At 34.8% G+C, this 20,036-nt stretch overlaps 1 protein-coding gene across 5 annotated transcripts in view; it reads right to left on the bottom strand.

The window, feature by feature from the left end:
- Positions 1-15,171: 15,171 nt before the first annotated feature.
- Positions 15,172-20,036, bottom strand: part of LOC125645868 (uncharacterized) — a 78,143-nt gene continuing 73,278 nt past the window's right edge. For 4 of the 5 annotated variants that reach the window (XM_056141780.1, XM_056141781.1, XM_056141778.1 and 1 more), the window contains 8 exons: positions 19,817-19,995; positions 19,057-19,156; positions 18,914-18,930; positions 17,656-17,794; positions 16,899-17,041; positions 16,701-16,750; positions 16,555-16,602; positions 15,172-15,324 (listed from right to left, as the gene is read on the bottom strand). In XM_056141780.1, the coding sequence (XP_055997755.1) occupies positions 15,298-15,324; positions 16,555-16,602; positions 16,701-16,750; positions 16,899-17,041; positions 17,656-17,794; positions 18,914-18,930; positions 19,057-19,156; positions 19,817-19,995 (703 nt within the window). In that variant the 3' untranslated portion in view covers positions 15,172-15,297. Of the gene's footprint in view, positions 15,325-16,554; positions 16,603-16,700; positions 16,751-16,898; positions 17,042-17,655; positions 17,795-18,913; positions 18,931-19,056; positions 19,157-19,816; positions 19,996-20,036 lie in introns of those variants that run through there. The other variant, XR_008796236.1, reaches the window with a different exon arrangement.

The following is a 20,036-nucleotide window of genomic DNA, read 5'->3' on the forward strand; positions in this document are numbered from 1 at the left end:
TTGATGGATAATTATATGGTTATTATTTGTACCTTTTACTGGACGCACTTAGAGATATTGGGAAATGATCACTTTCCTAACATTTCTTGGTATCAATGTCCTATCTCAGTGAAATACCGGTCGAGAACACACCTTTTGATAGCAGTGTCCAGAAACCATACCTTTGAATAACTATAACAAAACTGTACAACAGTGGTCCATAGATACATGTATTGGTCCTCTCGGTTTAAAGTGCATTTATCATATTTATTGCACATGGAAACCTTCTAGTTGAAAATGGAATTCATATCCAATTCTCGAAAACTTTAATAAGCAGAATGAATATGGTGAAAAGGAGAGGGACCATTGTGAAGAAATTCAGTAAATATTGAAAACCAACGGTGAAAATGTTCAAGAAGTAAGACTAAAATTCACCATCATAATACTCCAACTGAGCTGATAATCAATTGGTACCAGACAAGCATTCACATTCTACCTACACAATGGTTAATAAGGGGACCAACGTGTGGAAATACATGAAAAAGGAATCGTCGACAAAAGCCAAATAACAGGTAATTAAATAAATTAAATGTGAGGATAACGAACATTGATTAATTTTATGAATCCCATGAGCAATACAAAATAACGAGTTGGACAAACAGGGACCCCTGGATATCTCAGGTAGGATCAGGTGCCCAGGACGGGTAAGCATCCCCTTTCCACCCACCACACCGCCTTGAGCCCTGTATCTTGGTCAGGTAAACGGAGTGATCCGTAGTCAAAATCAGTGTACCACGAACGGTCTAACAATCGGTATGAAACACGTCAGACAGGATTTGAGTCAATGACAGATTGTATTGGCAAACTAACGTCCATAGAATTTCCAAAATACTGACTTTAAACGGGCTGTTAAAGTTGAATCCCCTGTACCATCAATTTGTTTGTCAGTAACTTGCCTCGATTTAAAAACTGAACATACGCAGAACAAGCTCTTGCGTATCGAATCAGTTGAGAAATGTAAACACTATATGCGGGTGATATTGCTACATAACTGTGAGAAGTTGACGATGGAGAACCTGAAATATTCCCGTTTGTCGTTAATATCTACTTTAAATAAAATCTCTAAGTATGAAGCAGAAATGGACGACTCTGTTGTGTCTTTTATTTCGATTTCACAGGGATTTATCGAATCGACATATGAATGAAAGTTAATGTTATTAGACAAAATGTGGTCGATATATCTAAATGTCGAATTGAAGACCAGATGAAGATATTTTTTCTTCTCACGTAGAAGTGTTTGAATAAACTCTGCTTCATATGAATGTAAAACAGGCCAGCTAACAAAGGAGCACAATTCGTGCCCATGGTAATACCAACAATCATCAAAGAAAACCTGATCACGAAAGACCACGAAGATATGGTCAATGAGGAACTCTAGCATTATTTCAACTTCAGAGCACCTGTAAGTCGAATCAGAGTGGTGTTTAGCAAAATAATATCTTGGATGACTGATCACTAGATATGAATATTTCTGTTTTCCATGTTTGTTGAAGAAGCAACTGTCTATGATGTCAAAAAATCTAGTCTTTAATTTATCGTGAGAAATGGCCGTGTAAAGCGTTGGTACACGATAAAAGAAGCGATCAGTTTTTCTATTCTCAGAGAAATGGATACATTGTTATGTTTATTGGGAAAAGTACGAAAGCCGATAAGGATCCCTTAAAAGCAAAAGAAAGAAAAAAGTCTAAAGGTGTGATAATGCAAAGGAAAGCCATAATAACGTGAATTTATAGGGTAGTTTCACTTCGATTCATGATGCCTTTAAAATGCGGTAAATACTCCTTTTGAATCGCGTTATTACGCATTACGCTAGTTTTGAAAACCATTTTAAGATTTTACTTTGCGTTACTGCGCATTTCACTCACGTTATGATGACCTTATCATGCGTTATTACGTCTTTCAAACACGCGTTTGCATACCTTTGTTTTGCATTACTACGCCTTTCATCTACGTTATTACGCCTTTGCTTCGCTTTATCATACCCTTTTTTGAGTTATATCCAGGGCCGTCGGCAAAAAGGCGGTAATTTTGAAAAAAAAGAAATTAAATGAAAATAAAACAAATATATAAGAATAAAAAAATAAAAACAAAATACAAAATTAAAAGATTTGTAACGGCGATATCTACTCTTTGGAGAATAATGGAAAACTGTGGTTAATGAAGCGACAAGTGTGAAAGCTATTATTTTCACAGACGCAAAATGGGATGTACATGTAAATTAGCATACCTGTACCTCGCCGCTGGCGGGTGTAAACAATAATAGGGGCTTTATTGCTGTAAATGCGGTTTTGCTACAAATTGTTCGATGTCTAATTAGTTGGTCAACCGATGTTTGAAAGCTATAGTATTCTAGATTGTAAGTCATTAAAATTATCGAAAAATAATAGAATTAATGAGCATATAAATTAAATGAAAATACTGAAAATTAGTTAAAGTTCAACGTCTGAAACAACTTGTTGAAATTTTTTTCTTTACATTTATCGCATTTGATTCGCATTATTACGCCTTTAGAATGTTTTTTGCTTTTTAAGTGACTTTCATGAAGAAGTTATATTGCATTTCAAAAACATTTAAAACTAGTATCATTTTAACCTTCTTTGAAATGACAGAAAAAAGTAAAAATAACTTCTGTAAAGTGGTATATTTCAACTCCTATAAAGTAAATGTCGATTGAAGTTTTGAAAGGGTTTGGAAAGGATTATATTTTTATGGGAGTATGGTGTACTGTGTACTTAGTGGATTCCCACTTTACGTTAGAAGGAAATTGAGAATTTTTCAATTTCGGTTAAAAATTAAAATCCTGAATAACTGCACATGTATTTTGAAACAATGTTATGAAAATGTGATTGTAAACAATGACCGCAGGATTGTTAATGTTAAACATGACCTGTCAAATATAGGTTTGAAAAGTCGTGTGTAGATCTACCTAAAGAATATAAAATAAGAAGGATTATTGAAATGAGTATGATATAATCTCTTTTCATTGGGTTACAAAGATACCTTACTACACAAAAAACAGTGGAATACTACTGGGTACAAGTTAACAATAACATTATCTATTAGCTGTATGATTTGACCGATCATAATCACTTCCTCGTCGTGTTTAAACCTGATGTCAGATTGAAGCAGACACTCCAGCAGATTAATTCAAATCCAGATAAACCCAAGCTCTTAGTGGAAGATGCCACCAGCAAAGAAAGCTCCCAAAAGGGAAATGATCTTCCAAACCAGAGACAGAGGAATCAAAATACTGCGGAACTACTCCACCAGGCAGTCAAAGCCGAGGCCTTCCAGCCTGTTGTAGAATTATTAACCAAAATCTGCGGCTTTTATATGTTGATAGTCCTTCCGCAGCTCAAGGTCAAATACATCCCCCAACAATGGGGACATGCAATAAGAAGCTATGAACCCCAATTCTCAAGCAGATTTCAGGGTAGAGGGCTATGGGGCTAGCCAGGGATCCACTTCATTTTAATGGGAAAGGGCAAAATCTTCCCTCTTCAATTCGTATAATTGTGTATACCACTAGCAAGCTAGGCATTAAGACCCGAAATATTAATAAAAAATTGTGGGGGGGGGGGGGTCGTTTTTTCCCCATCTTCACCGAGGGATGAGGGGTACTCATGGCTAAGCGATACATCATTGAGTTTTGGTTTTAGTTAATGCTTGGGGTCTGATGTGGTTCAGAGCTAGGAGTTCCCTCTACATCTATGAAAAGTTGGAATTAAGTGGAACAGTGATTTATGCGAGTAGCAATCTAGAGACAAGGTGAAAAAGCTGGGTCTTGACCACCATGCATGGTTTGAAATATAAGACATGGAATATTTCCATGTTATGCTTGGGGCCTTACTGATTCTGGCATCAAAGTGGGACCACTATTTTTGCCAATAGTCCATTGGTATACTAGTTGTCTCCCGATATCCCTACAACAATTTTACGGCCATTCTTATCCACTACATGTACCAGTGTAATATTGTTCTTAATTTGAGTTAATAAATGATTAAATTCTATTTGGTGTTGTCAGTGAGGTTCAGTGGTTTAGTGGAATTATAATGTCAGTATGGTGATCTGAGGGCAAAACATATATCTCACATTAGTGGTCTTCAAGTAATAGAATTCAGAATATTGGATATTTACGAAAAAACCCTTATGTCGTCTCTTTCAATTCACCAAAGAGTGTTCTTTATCTACATTTGATAGATAAGGTGTCTACAATCTTATCTCAAAAGACTAATAAACCTAAACGGAAAAATAGCACTTAATTCAGAACATCTTCACATTCTTTGAATTTTCAAAAAGGTAGATATGCATGTAACAATGTTTTAAGGACTACAAAGCTTTGAAATTATATGATTAAAATGATATATAGAACATGAATTTGATATTATCTTGAAATGTCCATTTTACATCGATTTGAGAAAGAAATATATTTAGGGTTTCTATTACACAAAACCAACTGTCTTTAAATCAGTTAAGCTCCTGAGTGTAGACAATACTGAAGACCTCAATAACTTGAAAATTCTTCGTACAAGCTATGGAATTACAAAGTTAAGCGTTGTAAGTCAATATTGTAAGCATAGTTTGTTTTTTCCTAATAACACGTGCATCTCATAATGTTATTTATATTACATTTGTAATTTCCTCTCTTATCTTATCCTCCACTAACCCGTTGTTATTTATAAAATTAAATATATTGTGTACATACATGTACATGTACTAGATGTATACCAATGAGTTGTATAACTGAGGACGCTAAAGAATTGGAATTGAAGTAAGTAAAGGAGTAGGTACGGTTTTGGCCAAATTCTGCCAGGTGTTTATGGAGGAAAATTATTTTGCGTTGCAGATATGTTCCTGTCAAATTCCTGAAAGAGTAACTTATAGTAACTCTCAAAAGCATGGAAAACAATTCATCTACGCGCATGCGTAGTACATAATCAAATAAAGTAAGGGTATTTGTGGTATTTTCATGGTTTTTGTATTGATAAACTTGTGAAATTGAACACCTCTTCCCTCGTCGCCCGGAATAATTTTTATATGGATTAAAAATTTACTAAAAAACTTACATTTCTTCTTAGTTTCATCCCGGGCAACGATGGAAGAGGGGTTAAAATATCAGTGGAAAGATGCTAACAAATTCGCCATCGTGACGCACTTTGCGTTGATCGTGGCGGTTGAAGAGGAAACGAGAATCATTTGAGTAGTAAATATATTTTCAAATAATATATGCTAATATAGTTATTCATTTAAACACTTTGACATTTATTAAAATCATCATAATAATAAAAATCCGGATAAATTTAAGCCTATCTTACAGCCCGGATGCCATTTTTGTTGTTATGACTAAAGTGTAAACAGAACGGTGTATAAATAGCACCAACCGACGATTCGTGAGAATTCATGTTACATACCAGGCAAACTACATTTAAATAGTTTATATAATGATGGACGATTATTTTAATAAATAATATATTCCTTGAAGATTCAAGCATTATTTTATACCATTCACATTCATTTGATATAAATGGGAAACGGCATGTGGTATATTACATATGTAACAGCAGACGACAATATCCACCTATATAGGTACATACGTACATCAGTGACGTATTTAGTGCGAGTGTAACATTTTGTATTTTTCAAAGACAACAATTTATTTGTCAGATAGTTTACGATGGTTATTCACGAATATAAAATTTTACGCACACTATCTATAATTATACACCGTTGAGGTGGCCGAGCGGTTAGAGCGTTTGCCCCGAATGCAGAAGGCCCGGAATTCGAATCCCGGCCGCGACAGACTTGAGTCGTTAAAACAGGTAGTGACAGTTCCATCTCCAAACGCTCGGCATCAGGTGTGAATGTCACGGGTCCTCGGAGATGACCTTAAAAACGTATGACCGGTGTCACAATATGGCACTGGGGCCATGGGGTTCTTCAGTGTTCTACTATATCTGCATTGGTTACAAAACTATTTCGTTGTTTGGGGACCCCCATTGGTCATTGACTTTCACTTTTGAAAAACACAATATAAAACAATAAAAGTTTGTGTAGCTAAGATAGGGATTAATATACATTTCTTGCAAGGCACTTTTTACTCGACACATTAAAATTATTTTTAAATGCTATGATTGAGGTGCCTGAAAGATAATTTGCTCCATATGTGTTACTCATATTACGATATGCATTTTAATTTACAATCATTGAAATTAAAATAGATTATAGACGCATAGATCGTTTTTCAAAAACAAAAACAAAAAGGGGGGGGGGGACTTCTCGAAAACATTGACAAACACAAAAATAGGGATTTTGGTATCATTGGAGTGGGTTCATTACATGTATCCAATGTATCACTTACAATTACATTTCATCTATCTTTCTCTACTACTATAAGATGCAGTCCGGGGGAGGGGTTACACAAAGCGAATACACAACATATGGATATATTGAGACTCGCAGTATTGAGCATTCCGTCAAAATTTTGTTTTTCTCCATTCGAGATAAATATGCGATGTAAGTATATACTTGCATAATGAGAAAATGCAGTTTATATTTGAATGGTTTTCTTTTATCACGGGGCAGGGGTTGGTTAGCAAGTCTTAAGTTTTATTTCTCTTGTATAAACTATCTAATGATTTTTTTATTTTACAAATTTTAAGAGGGTTTCTTTGGGCAAAAGTGGATTCAATGACACTAAATTGCGCAAACCAAGTGTTGAGGTGTACCAGCTTTGTATCGCTCAGTTGTACAGTACCGAACACATTGACGATTTTTTTTTTGGTGGAGAAAACTGATAGTGGTGAGTGAGAGTTTGTGTGAATATGTGTATGGGAGACGGTCTGTTTGAGACATGGTATATTTATGAGAGAGAGAGAGAGAGAGAGAGAGAGAGAGAGAGAGAGAGAGAGAGATTTTGACTTTAAAAGTTTTTCATGTTTTATTTGTTTATTTTACGTCCTTTCGAGAACTTTTCACTCAAAATTGAGAAATCATCAGCTGTATATATGTGAAGTACCACATATAAAACCTATGCTTAGCACTTAAGGCTATAGCATTGATTTTTTTAACGTGTCAACACATGTTGTGACACACGACCTCCTTTTTTAAGGTCACGAAAAGCTGAAGATATCGAATAGTGATGAATTCGAAATTGCGTAATTTCTATAAAGAATACAAAATAAAGAGTAGGACAAACACGGACCCCTGGACACAGTCGAGGTGTCATCAGGTGACCATCTGAAAGATCCGTGATTCTCACTTTTGTCGAACATTTGTCGAAGAGCACATGTATGTTTACGTCTCAGGTTCCACGTGGCATGTCATGAGCGGGGTTCGGACACACTATACCTCCCGGTTACGAAGCGAATGCCCTACCACTGATAACCGTTTCATAATTATCTTCCCTTTGAAGTTGTGTTTCTAGTTTCTCAGAAACACTGCGTTTTTTCCTGAGTATACCTATGAAATGACATTTTGCTCCAACTTAATATCACGCGTAAAAGAATATACATATATGGAATATTGCGTATGCCAATTAAAAACAAATATCGATGAATTCTATTGTGTTCCGATTCGTGAAGAATTACATTGGTGATAACCCAAACTTCGCATAAAATTCAGTTATTTGAATTTGAGCTGCTTTTGATGTCATTATTATTTTTTTTTCTGAATGCACGCGAGACTCTAACAAATATGAAAAAAAATATATCTTAAAATTCGCCACATTAAAGGAAGTTGGAGGCAGAAATAAGAAATCACTGTTACCATTATATAAATGTTTATTTAATTAATTTGGTGTTCAAACCATTATACTTCTGCACCAGAAAAGCTTTCCGCAAATACCTGCAGTTTTTGCCCCAGTGCGACATATCTGATGTGCTTTCAATTTCCATTTAATACCCATTCAAATTAGTAAAAAACCAATAATTTCGCATTTATTAACAATTAATACTTCTATGTGTGATACAGTTTTTAATTTCCTATTCAAAACATCGCTTGGGGGAGAACTCTCGTATATTACGTCAAAATTAACGTCAAATTTTGTGACGTCGTCAGGTTAATATAAAATTTTCCGTTGAATATATTACAGCTACTATGGTAGATAAAGAATAACAATGGTCATTTTCATAAATGTCACATTCTCAAATACCAGATTTAGTATTTTGGTGAATTTCCTTGACAGGGAAGATTTTGGCTAAAACCGTACCTTGTTCTTTATATGTATTTAAAGTCGGCACCGTTATAAACACATTCAATTGCTGGGATAATATTTAGAAATTCATTTTAAGATTAAGGATTATATGCTCCATGCATAGCTCTATCCTTGGACAAATTGAGCTCCATTTTTTGGCACTCTAGTTTTCCTTTTAGCTCTCACAAGTTTATTGTTATTTCAAAATTCCAAAATTTCAGTCTGAGCATCACTGAAGAGACATTAGTTGTCGAAATGCGTATCTGGTACATCAAAATTGGTACCGCATAAGTTTTACATTACGACCCCTGGGTCGAAGCCTCTGCTGGTGGACTGTTAGTCCCTGAAAGTCTTTATAGCCGAGTAGCTAAGTACTTCGTTACCTGCTTAAAATTACGGATGTATATTGAATTGCTGGGATAAAATTTAGAAATTTAGAAATTCATTTCAAAATTAAGGATTTTTTCCCCTTATGCATAGCTCTATCCTTGGACGAATTTGATATCATTGATATTTTAATTTATTACCGCTATAAAAGTATGATGATACCATATCTATATTTCTTCTCAAAGTTGGATAACATATATTGATCTTATATATTATGAGATTGATCACTGTTCGTTATCTTCACCTTGCATTAATACGTTTTAAAACAAAAAGTTATGAAGTTCCCTATCCTTGAAGTCTCCATTAGCCAAGATTTCGTGATCCCACTGTACGAAGCAAACACGATATCCTAATGGAGAGTTGATTCCTCCTTCTAATGTTCAATATCCAGAATAAAAATGATACTGTAAAGTAAATGCAATAGTATTTTATTATGCGTAACTCTAGTTTAGATATTGGAAATTATTGTAGCAAATTAATGTCTCAAAGAGCTTAATTTCCTAACCTCCCCACCCTCCACCTGGGCGTTGTCATGGAGCCACGTATGGCATTTTCGACCTACATGTATTTAAGGAGTGTATATTAAAACTGCATAGCTACACATGTATGTCTCTAGCTTAAGCACGAACTGAAGACATGTAAAACTGATATGGTACCAATTTTGATGCACCAGATACGCATTTCGACAAATGATGTCTCTTCAGTGATCCTCAAGTCGAAAATTTGGAAATTCGGAATAACAATAAACTTGTAAGAGCTAAAAGGAAAAATAGAGAGCCAAACAAATAGAGCCATATTCGTCCAAGAATAGGGGTAATTAGCTACTGGGCTGTAGTGACCTCCGCCGACTAACAGTCCATCAGCAGGGACCTCAACCCAGGGGATGTAATGTAAAACTTATACGGTACCAATTTTGATACATCAGAAACGCATTTCAACAAATAATGTTTCTTCAATGATGCTCAAGCCGAAATTTTGGAAATTCGAAATAACAATAAACTTGTAAGAGCTAAAAACTAGAGTGCCAAAAATGGAGCCAAATTCGTCCAAGGATTGAGCTATGCATGAGGGAGATAATCCTTAATTTTGAAATGAGTTTTTAAATTTTATTCCATCAATTAAATATACCTCCGTATTTTCAAGCTAGTAAACGCGTACTTACCTACTGGGCTGTAGAGGCCCCCGGGGACTAACAGTTCACCAGCAGGGACCTCAACCCAGGGGTTGTAATGTAAAACTTATATTGTACAAATTTTAATGCACGATATGCGTATTTGGATAAATAATGTCTCTTCAGAGTGCCAAAAAAAAAAAAAAAAAAAAAAAAAGGATCAAAATTTGTCCAAGGATAGACCTATGCATAAGGGAGATAATCCTTAATCTTGAAATGAATTTCTAAATTTTATCCCAGCAATTGAATGTGTTTATAATGGTGCCGACTTTAAATACAAAAATTTTCTTACTTCAATTTCAATTCTTTATTGTCCTCAGTTATACAACTCATTGGTATACATCTAGTACATGTACATATATGTACACAATATATCTAATTTTATAAAGTAACAACGAGTTAGTGGAGGAAAAGATAGGAGAAGAAATTACAAATGTAATATAAATCACATTATGAAATGCACGTGTTATTAGAAAACCCCCAACTATACTTACAAAATTGACTTACAACGCTTAACTTCGTAATTTCACGGCTTGTACAAAGAATTTTCAAGTTATTGAGGTCGTTAGTATTGTCTATACTAAGGAGCTTAACTGATTTAAAGACAGTTGGTTTTGTGTAATAGAAACCCTAAATATATTTCTTTCTCAAATCGATGTAAAATGGACATTTCAGAATAATATCAAATTCATCTTCTATATATCATTTTAATCATATAATTTCAAAGCTAGCAGTCCTTAAAACATTGTTACATGTATATTGGTGTTTTGAAATAAGATTGTTAACACCTTATCTATTCAATGTCGATAAAGAACACTCTTTGGTAAATTGAAAGAGACGAAATTGTTTTTTTCCGCGTAAATATCCAATATTCTGAATTCTATTACTTGAGGATGACTAATGTGAGATATATGTTTTGGCCTCATATTACTATAATGACACTATAATCCCACTAAACCACTGAACCTCACTGACAACACCAAATAAAATTTAATCATTTAATAACTCAAATTAGGAACGATATTACACTGGCGCATGTAGTGGATAAGAATGGCCGTAAAATTGTTGTAGGGAGCTCGGGAGACAATAAGTATACCAATGGACTATTGGCAAAAATAGTGGTCCCGCTTTGATGCGAGTAGCAGGAAGGTCCCAAGCATAACATGAAATATTCCACGTATTGTATTTCAAACCATGCATGGTGGTCAAATGCAAGGTCTCTAGATTGCTATAAGCATAAATCACCGTTCCAGTTAATTCCAACTTTTCATAGTGGTAGAGGGAACTCCTAGCTCTGAACCACATCAGACCCCAAGTATTAACTAAAACTAATACTCAATGATATATCGCCTAGCCATGAGTACCGATTATCCCTTGATGAAGATGGGGAAGGACAACCGGGTTAAGCATGAGACCAATTGTCTCCCTAGACCCTGCCACTGATATCGTGCTGATCTCCCACCACATTTTGTTAATATTTCGGGTCTTAATGCCTAGCTTGCTAGTGGTATACACAATTACATGTATAGTGTTATGCGAATTGAGGAGGAAAGATTTTGCCCTTTCCCTTTAAAATTGTGGCGTCGGTGGCCGAGTGGTTAGGCCGTTAGACTCTCGACCGAAAGGTCGTGGGTTCGAGTCCTGGCTGACGTAGTGTCCTTTGGAAAGGCACTTTACATGAATTTCCTCACTCCACCCAAGCGTAAAAGAGGTACCTGGCTATAGACAGTGAAAGGTATTGTTAGAATGTTAGTGCTCTAGCGCTTGTAATGGCAGCTTGCGCGGTATGCTTCCTAGGAGGCTGAGAAAGTTCTAGATTGATATAAGGTCTGCGGGGTAATAATGTACATTGATTATTGTAAAGCTCAATGAGCAGCATACGCTGGAAAAGGCGCTATATAAAACCAATTATTATTATTATTATTAAAATGAAGTGGATCCCTGGCTACCCCTATAGCCCTCTACCTTGAAATCTGCTTGAGAATTGGGGTTGTTATTGCATGTCTCCATAGTTGGGGGATGGATTTGACCTTGAACTGCGGAAGGACTATTAACATATAGCAGGCGGAGTCCTTAGTTAATAATTTTCCAATAGGCTGGAAAGCCTTGGCATGAATTGCCTGGTGGAGTAGTTCCGCAGTATTTTGATTCTTCTGTCTCTAGTTTGGAAGATAATTTCCCTTTTAGGATCTCTCTTTGCTGGTGGCATCTTCCACTAAGAGCTTGGGTTTATCTGGATTTGAATTAATCTGCTGGGGTGTCTGCTTCAATCTGAAATCAGATTTAAACAGGAAAAGGAAGAAGTTGTAATTGGTCAAATCATACCGCTAATAGATAATGTTATTGTTAACTTGTACCCAGTAGTATTCCACTGTTCTTTGTGTAGTAAGGTATGTTTGTAACCCAATCAAAAGAGATTATCTCATACTCATTTCAATAATTCTTATTATTTTATATTCTTTAAGTAGATCTACACACGACTTTTCAAACAAATATTCTAAACCAATGTTTGAGAGGTCATGTTTTACTTTAACAATCCTGCGGTCATTGTTTACAATCACATTTTCATAACATTGTTTCAAAATACAGTTATTCAGGGTTATAATTTTTAACCAAAATTGAAAAATTCTCAATTTCCTTCTAACGTAAAGTGGGAATCCACTAAGTACACAGTACCATACTTCCATAAAAATATAATCCTTTCCAAACCCCTTCGGAACTTCAATCGACATTTATTTTATGGGGGTTGAAATATATCACTTTACAGAAGTTATTTTTACTTTTTTCTGTCATTTCAAAGAAGGTTAAAAATGATACTAGTTTTAAAGGGTTTTTTTCTTATGCAATATAACTCCTTCATGAAAGCCACTTAAAAGGCAAAACAAAAAATGCAATAAATGTAAAGAAAAACAAGTTGTTTTAGACGTTGAATTTTAACTAATTTTCGGTATTTTCTTTTAATTTATATGCTCATCAAATCTATTATTTTTCGATAATTTTAATGACTTACAGTCTAGAATCATTATAACTTTCAAACATCGGTTGACCAACTAATTAGACAACGAACAATTTGTAGCAAAACCGCATTTACAGCAATGACGCCACTATTATTGTTTACACCCGCCAGCGGCCAGGTACAGGTATGCTGATTTACATGTACATCCCATTTTGCGTCTGTGTAAACAGTAGCTTTCACACTTGTCGCTTCATTAACCACAGTTTTCCGTTATGCTCCAATGAGTAGATATCACCGTTACAAATCTTATAATTTTGTATTTTGTTATTATTTTTTTATTCTCATTTATTTGTTTTTATTTCATTTTTTGGGGGTAAAATTATTGCAAAATTACCTCCCCTTAGACGACGCCGCTGGATATAACTAAAAAGGGTATGATAACGCCAAGCAAAGGCGTAATAACGTAAATGAAAGGCGTAATAATGCAAAACAAAGGCATACCAACGCGTATTTGAAATGCGTAATAATGCACAAGAAGGTCGTTATAACGCGAATGAAAGGCCCAATAATTCAAAGTTAAATCTTAAAATGCTATTCAAAACTAGTGTAATGCGTATTAACGCGATTCAAACGGCGTATTTAATTAGCACATTTTAAAGGCATTGTGAATCGAAGTGAAGCTATCCTATACATTCACGTTATTATGCCCTTGTTTTGCACTATCACAACAGATCGGCTTTTGTACTTTTCCCAATAAACATAACAATGAATCTATTTCTTTGAGAGTGGGAAAAAATTATCGCTTCTTTTATCGTGTACTAACACTTTACACGACCATTCCTCACGATAAATTAAAGACTAGATTTTTGACATCATAGACGGTTGCTTCTTCAACAAACATGGAAAACAGAAATATTCATATCTAGTGATCAGTCATCCAAACTATTATTTTGCTAAACACCACTCTGATTCGACTTACAGGTGCTCTGAAGTTGAAATATATTCGTGGTCTTTCGTGATCAGGTCTTCTTTGATGATCAGGTCCTCCAACAGTCTGTTGGTATTCCCATGGGCACGAATTGTGCTCCTTTGTTAGCTGACCTGTTTTTACATTCACATGAAGCAGATTTTATTAAAAATGTACGAGAGAAGAAAACTCTCTTGATGTGGTCTTCAATTCGACATTTAGATATATTGACGACCTTTTGTCTATTAACATTAACTTTCATTAATATGTCAATTCGATATATCCCTGTGAACTTGAAATAAAAGACACCACAGAGTCGTCCATTTCTGCTTCATACTTAGAGATTTTATTTAAAGTAGATATTAACGACAAACTAACAACTCAACTTTATGACAAACGGGGTTATTTCAGGTTCTCCATCGTCAACTTTACACACTTATGTAGGAATGTCACCTGCATATGGTGTTTTTATCTCTCAACTAATTTGATACGCAAGGGTTTGTTCTGCGTATGTTCATTTTTTTTAAATCGAGGCAAGCTACTGACAAACAAGTTGATAGTACAGGGATTTCAACTTTAAAAGGCCCGTTTAAAGTCAGCATTTTGGAAATTCTTTGGATATCATAACGATCTAGTTTGCCAATACAACCTACCAATGGCTCAAATGCTGTCTGACGTGTTTCATACCGATTGTTAGACCGTTCATGGTACACTGATTTTTAGTACGGATAACTCCGTTTACCTGACCATGATAGAGGGCTCACGGTGGGTGTGACCGGTCGAAAGGGGATGCTTACCCCTCCTAGGCACCTGATCCCACCTGGTATATCTAGGTGTCCCTGTTTGCCCAACTCTTTATTTTGTATTGCTTATGGGATTTATGAGATTAATCACTGTTCGTTATCTTCACCTTTGATTTATTCAATTACCTGTTATTTGGCTTTTGTCGCCGGTGCCCTTTGCATGTATTTCCACGCGTTGGTCCCCTTATTAACCATTGTGTAGGTAGAATGTGAATGCTTGTCTGGTACCAATTGATTATCAGCTCAGTTGGAGTATTATGTTGGTGAATTTTGGTCTTCTTGAACATTTTAACCGTTGGTTTTCAAAATTTACTGTATTTTTTCACCATGGTTCCTTTGCTTTTCACCATATTCATTCAGTTTATTAAAGATTTCGAGAACTGGATATGAACTCCATTTTCAACTAGAAGGTTTCCATGTGCAATGAATATGACAGATGCACTTTGAAGCGAGAGGACCAATATATATGGACCACTGTTGTACAGTTTTGTTATAGTTATTCAAAGGTATGGTTTCTGGACACTTTGCTATCAAAAAGTGGGTTCTCTACTGGTATTTCTCTGAGGTAGGACATTGACACCCAGAAATGCTAGGAAAGTGATGTTTTCCCAATCTCTCTACGTGCGTCCAGTAAAAGGTACAAATAATAACCATATAATTATTCATCAAACGTTTATTCCGTTTATTGATATACAGATAATGAGATACTTCTTATATATAAAAGTTAAAATATACAATTTGATCGCACACGTGTCAATTTTCTTGCTTGCATTCCTTGGTTATTCAAGCTGTGCATTGATCATTCTCAGACTGTAAAGAATCATTAATTCAAATATTTAATTTTCGTCACTGATTCAATTACGTCACAACTGATTGATATATAGAATGACTAATTTTGGTGGAAATTATAAGAGTGGATTATAAAAGAGCGTAAACTGACCCAAACCAGGTTATAATCGTATAATTTGCCCCAGAGTTAAAGTAATTCCTTATAATTTATTGCAGGAAAAACAAAGATACTAACCTTCGTTTATCAAAATGTACATAAACTCGGAAAAATACAAATCAACTGAGCCGAGCAATGATTACTTAGCAACAACGACGAAGCATTTAGCTGTGTAGGTCGCCATCTTTAATCTTAGTTCTAGAGAGCCTAGCCTATTTATTGAAATATTATACCTAAGGTGAAGTTTGTCACGGTAGAAAATATGTGTAGATGTGTATTTCGCTGCCCTTTAGAGATCGACTTTGAAGTCGCTCATCTTCGACAGATTGAGAAAATACGGAAAATTGCATTGTTTAGGTTTACCCAAAGTAAGTTTTCAAATAGCAGAAAATGCAATAATACGCGGCCTTTAACTCTGTGAAAATTTCTACTACCTGAAAACTAACCCGTGCATGTAACGGTGTTGCAAATAGTAAATCCAACACAAGAAACTATGGATATGGAAGTGACAAATCACAATCCATATGTCAATGTGACTGCCGTCATGTGATAAAATGTGACGTATGATTTTTTTGGTTTGCTTTGTTGAAAGGCGGATCAAGCAATGAAACAACCCCCCCCCCTTCCCCCAGTGAGAAATTTATTTCAAAATCAACAGGACAATTTAAAATCATTAAGTCGAATAAAATATCTTTGTTTTCATCTATTGATTGACTATCATACAGAGAAAGATGATTTAAAACAGTGATTTGCGTACAAGTAGATGCTAATTGAGAATGAGAAAACAGTATGTGTATCCAACTGAAGTATCTTATTGTACACGTTGACTTTTTATTCCATAGAAGGCTGAAAACAAGCACTGCGATGTAAATGTAGAGGGAGAAAAAATAGTTGCGGCATCTCGTTGTCAAGGGTGTGTGTTCCGTACCAAACCAGGTTACACAAAATAACTTGCGTTCCTCAATTGAAAATTGACCAATCAGAGACAAGGATACAATAAGAAGTAAATTATATATATATATATATATATATATATATATATATATATATACCATCTGTATCGAAACAGAAAATTGCATTGTTATGAAACTTACGAACAAAGGATTTGGTCTCATTTCTGCAACGGGTCGCTTTATTTCAAACTGTGACAATGGAACATTTATGGGTTAGACAAGCATGTATTCATCATATGCCAAATGTATTTGAAAATATGAATTAGACTTAAAAGTAAAACACTCACCGACTTATTCAATAGTACAAATGAACGCAGGAAATCCCCTTTATGTGGATCTGTTTGAAGTACAGGAACATGACAAAGGCATTTAATAAAAGGAAAACTTCAAACGTTAATACAAAGTGTTATTTTCTTCAAACCGAAGTACACTGACTATTTGTGGTGAATACTGTCATTTACTTAGCATTGTGTTGTTACTTATACCTGCATTTGAAGGTACATTCTGCTGATACCAACCATTACGGCGACCAGATTCCGCACCCCAGGTAAAGTAAGTATTTTGTTGACCCCAGTTACCATAACGCACAGGTATCCTTGATCGAAAAAAGTCGCTAGCATTGAGAGATCTGGAAATAACAATGTTATGGAGTTTTAGGGTTCTTGATTTTAGAAATTGACATTAACTCCTAATATGTATTTTTAAACTCTCAAATTTGATGTCATGATATTTTCGTATATCAAGTGCAAAAAGGTCATTATTTATTTTCATTACTTGTATTAAACTTTTTTTAATCTATATTGTTAGACGACATGATTATGTATCTGTTTTATGTAATGATTGATTTCTGTTGCTTATACTGTGTCGACATCAACAGACAATGAAGTTTAATTAAATAAATTTTAAGTGCAAAAAAGCCATGTTTAGAACACTGTAGTTCAATAACAAGATTAGAACCCCAGTGTCTCTTTTCAGTTTCATAATTCTCCTTCAACGTAGAAATTAACAGTACACTTTCCAAAAATTTGACATTATTTCAAATGTCAGGTGCGAACCTGTTTAACAAGCTTAAAATCTAATATCATCAATTACAGTTCGTCTGAAAATAGTGCTTATTGATATTTACTTTGAAGTACGATACATGTGCTTGTTCACAGAAATATACCGGAAAAGAGGTCAGGAGAGAAAAAAAATTGTTATATGTTAACGTAAGGGAAGCTGAGAATTAAAGTAATAGTTTACCCATCATTTTCATTTAAATCATTCCAATCTCTGTTTTCTGACTTTCTTTTGCCGTAAACACACACTATGATGAGTACTAGTATTACCGCCAGTGATAAGGGTATACCAATGCCTAATCCAATGATGAGAGCGAAAGAATCTGGAAGTGTGCACAATACACATCAAATGTATGATTAAAGCAGAATTGGCAAACTCCATCACATTTTAAATCACAGAATTTGAAGTATTAAATCTAAGACATACATCTCCTCCCGAACTAAACAGTTTCCAGTAATAAAATATTTCGAGAATTTCAAATATCATATTATATATATATATATATATATATATATATATATATATATATATAAATAGATAGATAGTAGTCCATAACAGTACGCACGGCAAAATGACTGCTGTAAATAAATTCCACAAGCAAAACTAAAGTTTTGATCGTAAATTCTTAGCAGTCGTGTGAATATCGATCTGTATAATTTTGCATCGTCTCCGAATCGATAGAGGTTCATATTCCATTCACATCACGAATAAAGTATTGTCAAGTTTTGATTCCGTCTCTTCGGTGCTCCAGTTAAATTATGATTTTCTCCTTGCGTTTTCTATAATATCAATGCTATATGATTAACTGGACCAGGTATGTTAGTGTGGGGATATTGGTCGGTGGTTTCCACTTTTTGTCTAAATTGATGGAACGGACAATTATCCTCATGTAGTTTCCAGGAACATGCAGGAAACTCCTTGGCGACAAGGGGCAACAGATTATCACTTAAGACCGAAATATTTATCAGAAATTATATTTCCTTCGACACCCGTCAATGTTCCAACACCATTAAAGACAGACACTTCCAGACCATAGACCGAAGCGGGCGACATTTCCGGTCTGTCTTAGTTTTCCACAGAATCACTTTCAGCATTTCGATTGACGACCTTCTGGACGGGGTTTGGACTTACTCCCAATAATTTATGAAAATCACCAGTTACTAAAACCACTCTCGGTCAATTTGATTATCGTCTGCGTTTGCTCTGTTGACAGGTCTTTTCATCTTGCAGCCATCTTGTTTGACATATGTTTTGGTGTTGATATTAGATACCGACAAATTGAGAAAGGAAACAACCTAGGGTAATTTCTGTTGTCTACGGCGACCATTTTGCGCGTACTGTATATATATATATATATATATATATATAGAGAGAGAGAGAGAGAGAGAGAGAGAGAGAGAGAGAGAGAGAGAGAATATTGAATGAAGTGTCCTCATCGTACCTTTTACCGCCATTGCCCTGATTCGAAAAGATAAGAATATAACTGAGATCCATCATACTTATTAAATTTTATTAATATTGAATGGATATAAAGTAACGTCTTTGCATTTTTTACTATAAATGTATTTAGTGTTAAAAACTTACACACAAGAAGCCGAAGTTTCATCACATTGCGTTCCTTCATAACATAGAGACAGATGATCTGCAAACTCGCACCAACTGCTTGATGTGTTTAATACAAGATCTACAACACAATGTATCTGATCAATGAAAGCTAGTAATTATTTTACAATATATCTGGTATTTTTCACGACGATCTAACTTTTAGTAATTTGAAAGGTACATGTCCTTTTCAATTATTTAGATTTGCTTGTTTATACATTGCGCCGCTTTATGCTTCTTCATGATGAAAAACCTAACTTTCCCCCTATTTTATGTCAATTGATATTGAGTCTTTTTACATCTTTTGATTGGAAATTGTTTGCTCATGTTGTCAAAGTTTTATTTCTCCGTGACGTTAGATAACGGACTTTTGGGACAACCCTCGTATATGCACGCAAAATAACAATTAATCAGTCTTACCTTACCTAGTGTTATTTATAGAAAACATTATTTTGCAAATAACACACACCACATTTCACAAATAATTTATTCCATATGGAGAAGAAATCTTTCGAATTAGAACATACCATACATATATGTATATGTTTATATACATAGCATACACCTTACATGTACGTACAGTTTAATACTTTGAGTATTGATGAATATACTTTCTATAAAATATTTCGAAACATTCCTTTCATTACTGTATATTTATTGTGCAGAAAGTATATTTCTTCATTACCTTAGCATTTCAATTTACAAAGCTTGCAAATTACAACAGGGAAATTGCTATACCCACCACCTTGGTTTTCTTTTTTAATGGTTATAGAGGAAACTGTAGCATTTCCCCCCAATGCTTTTATCTGGAATGATGTATCGAACAACTCTCTTGTTGCCTTTATGTATTCAGCGGTCTGCTCCTCCATAGAAATGTTTTTATGAAGGACTATTTCGTATTCAACTCTCAGGCTTCCGAGTCTACATCAAAAAGGTATAATGGCAAAACTTGCCATAATAGA

The sequence above is a fragment of the Ostrea edulis genome, chromosome 6 (genome assembly GCF_947568905.1).
Source record: "Ostrea edulis chromosome 6, xbOstEdul1.1, whole genome shotgun sequence".
Lineage (NCBI taxonomy): Eukaryota > Metazoa > Mollusca > Bivalvia > Ostreida > Ostreidae > Ostrea > Ostrea edulis.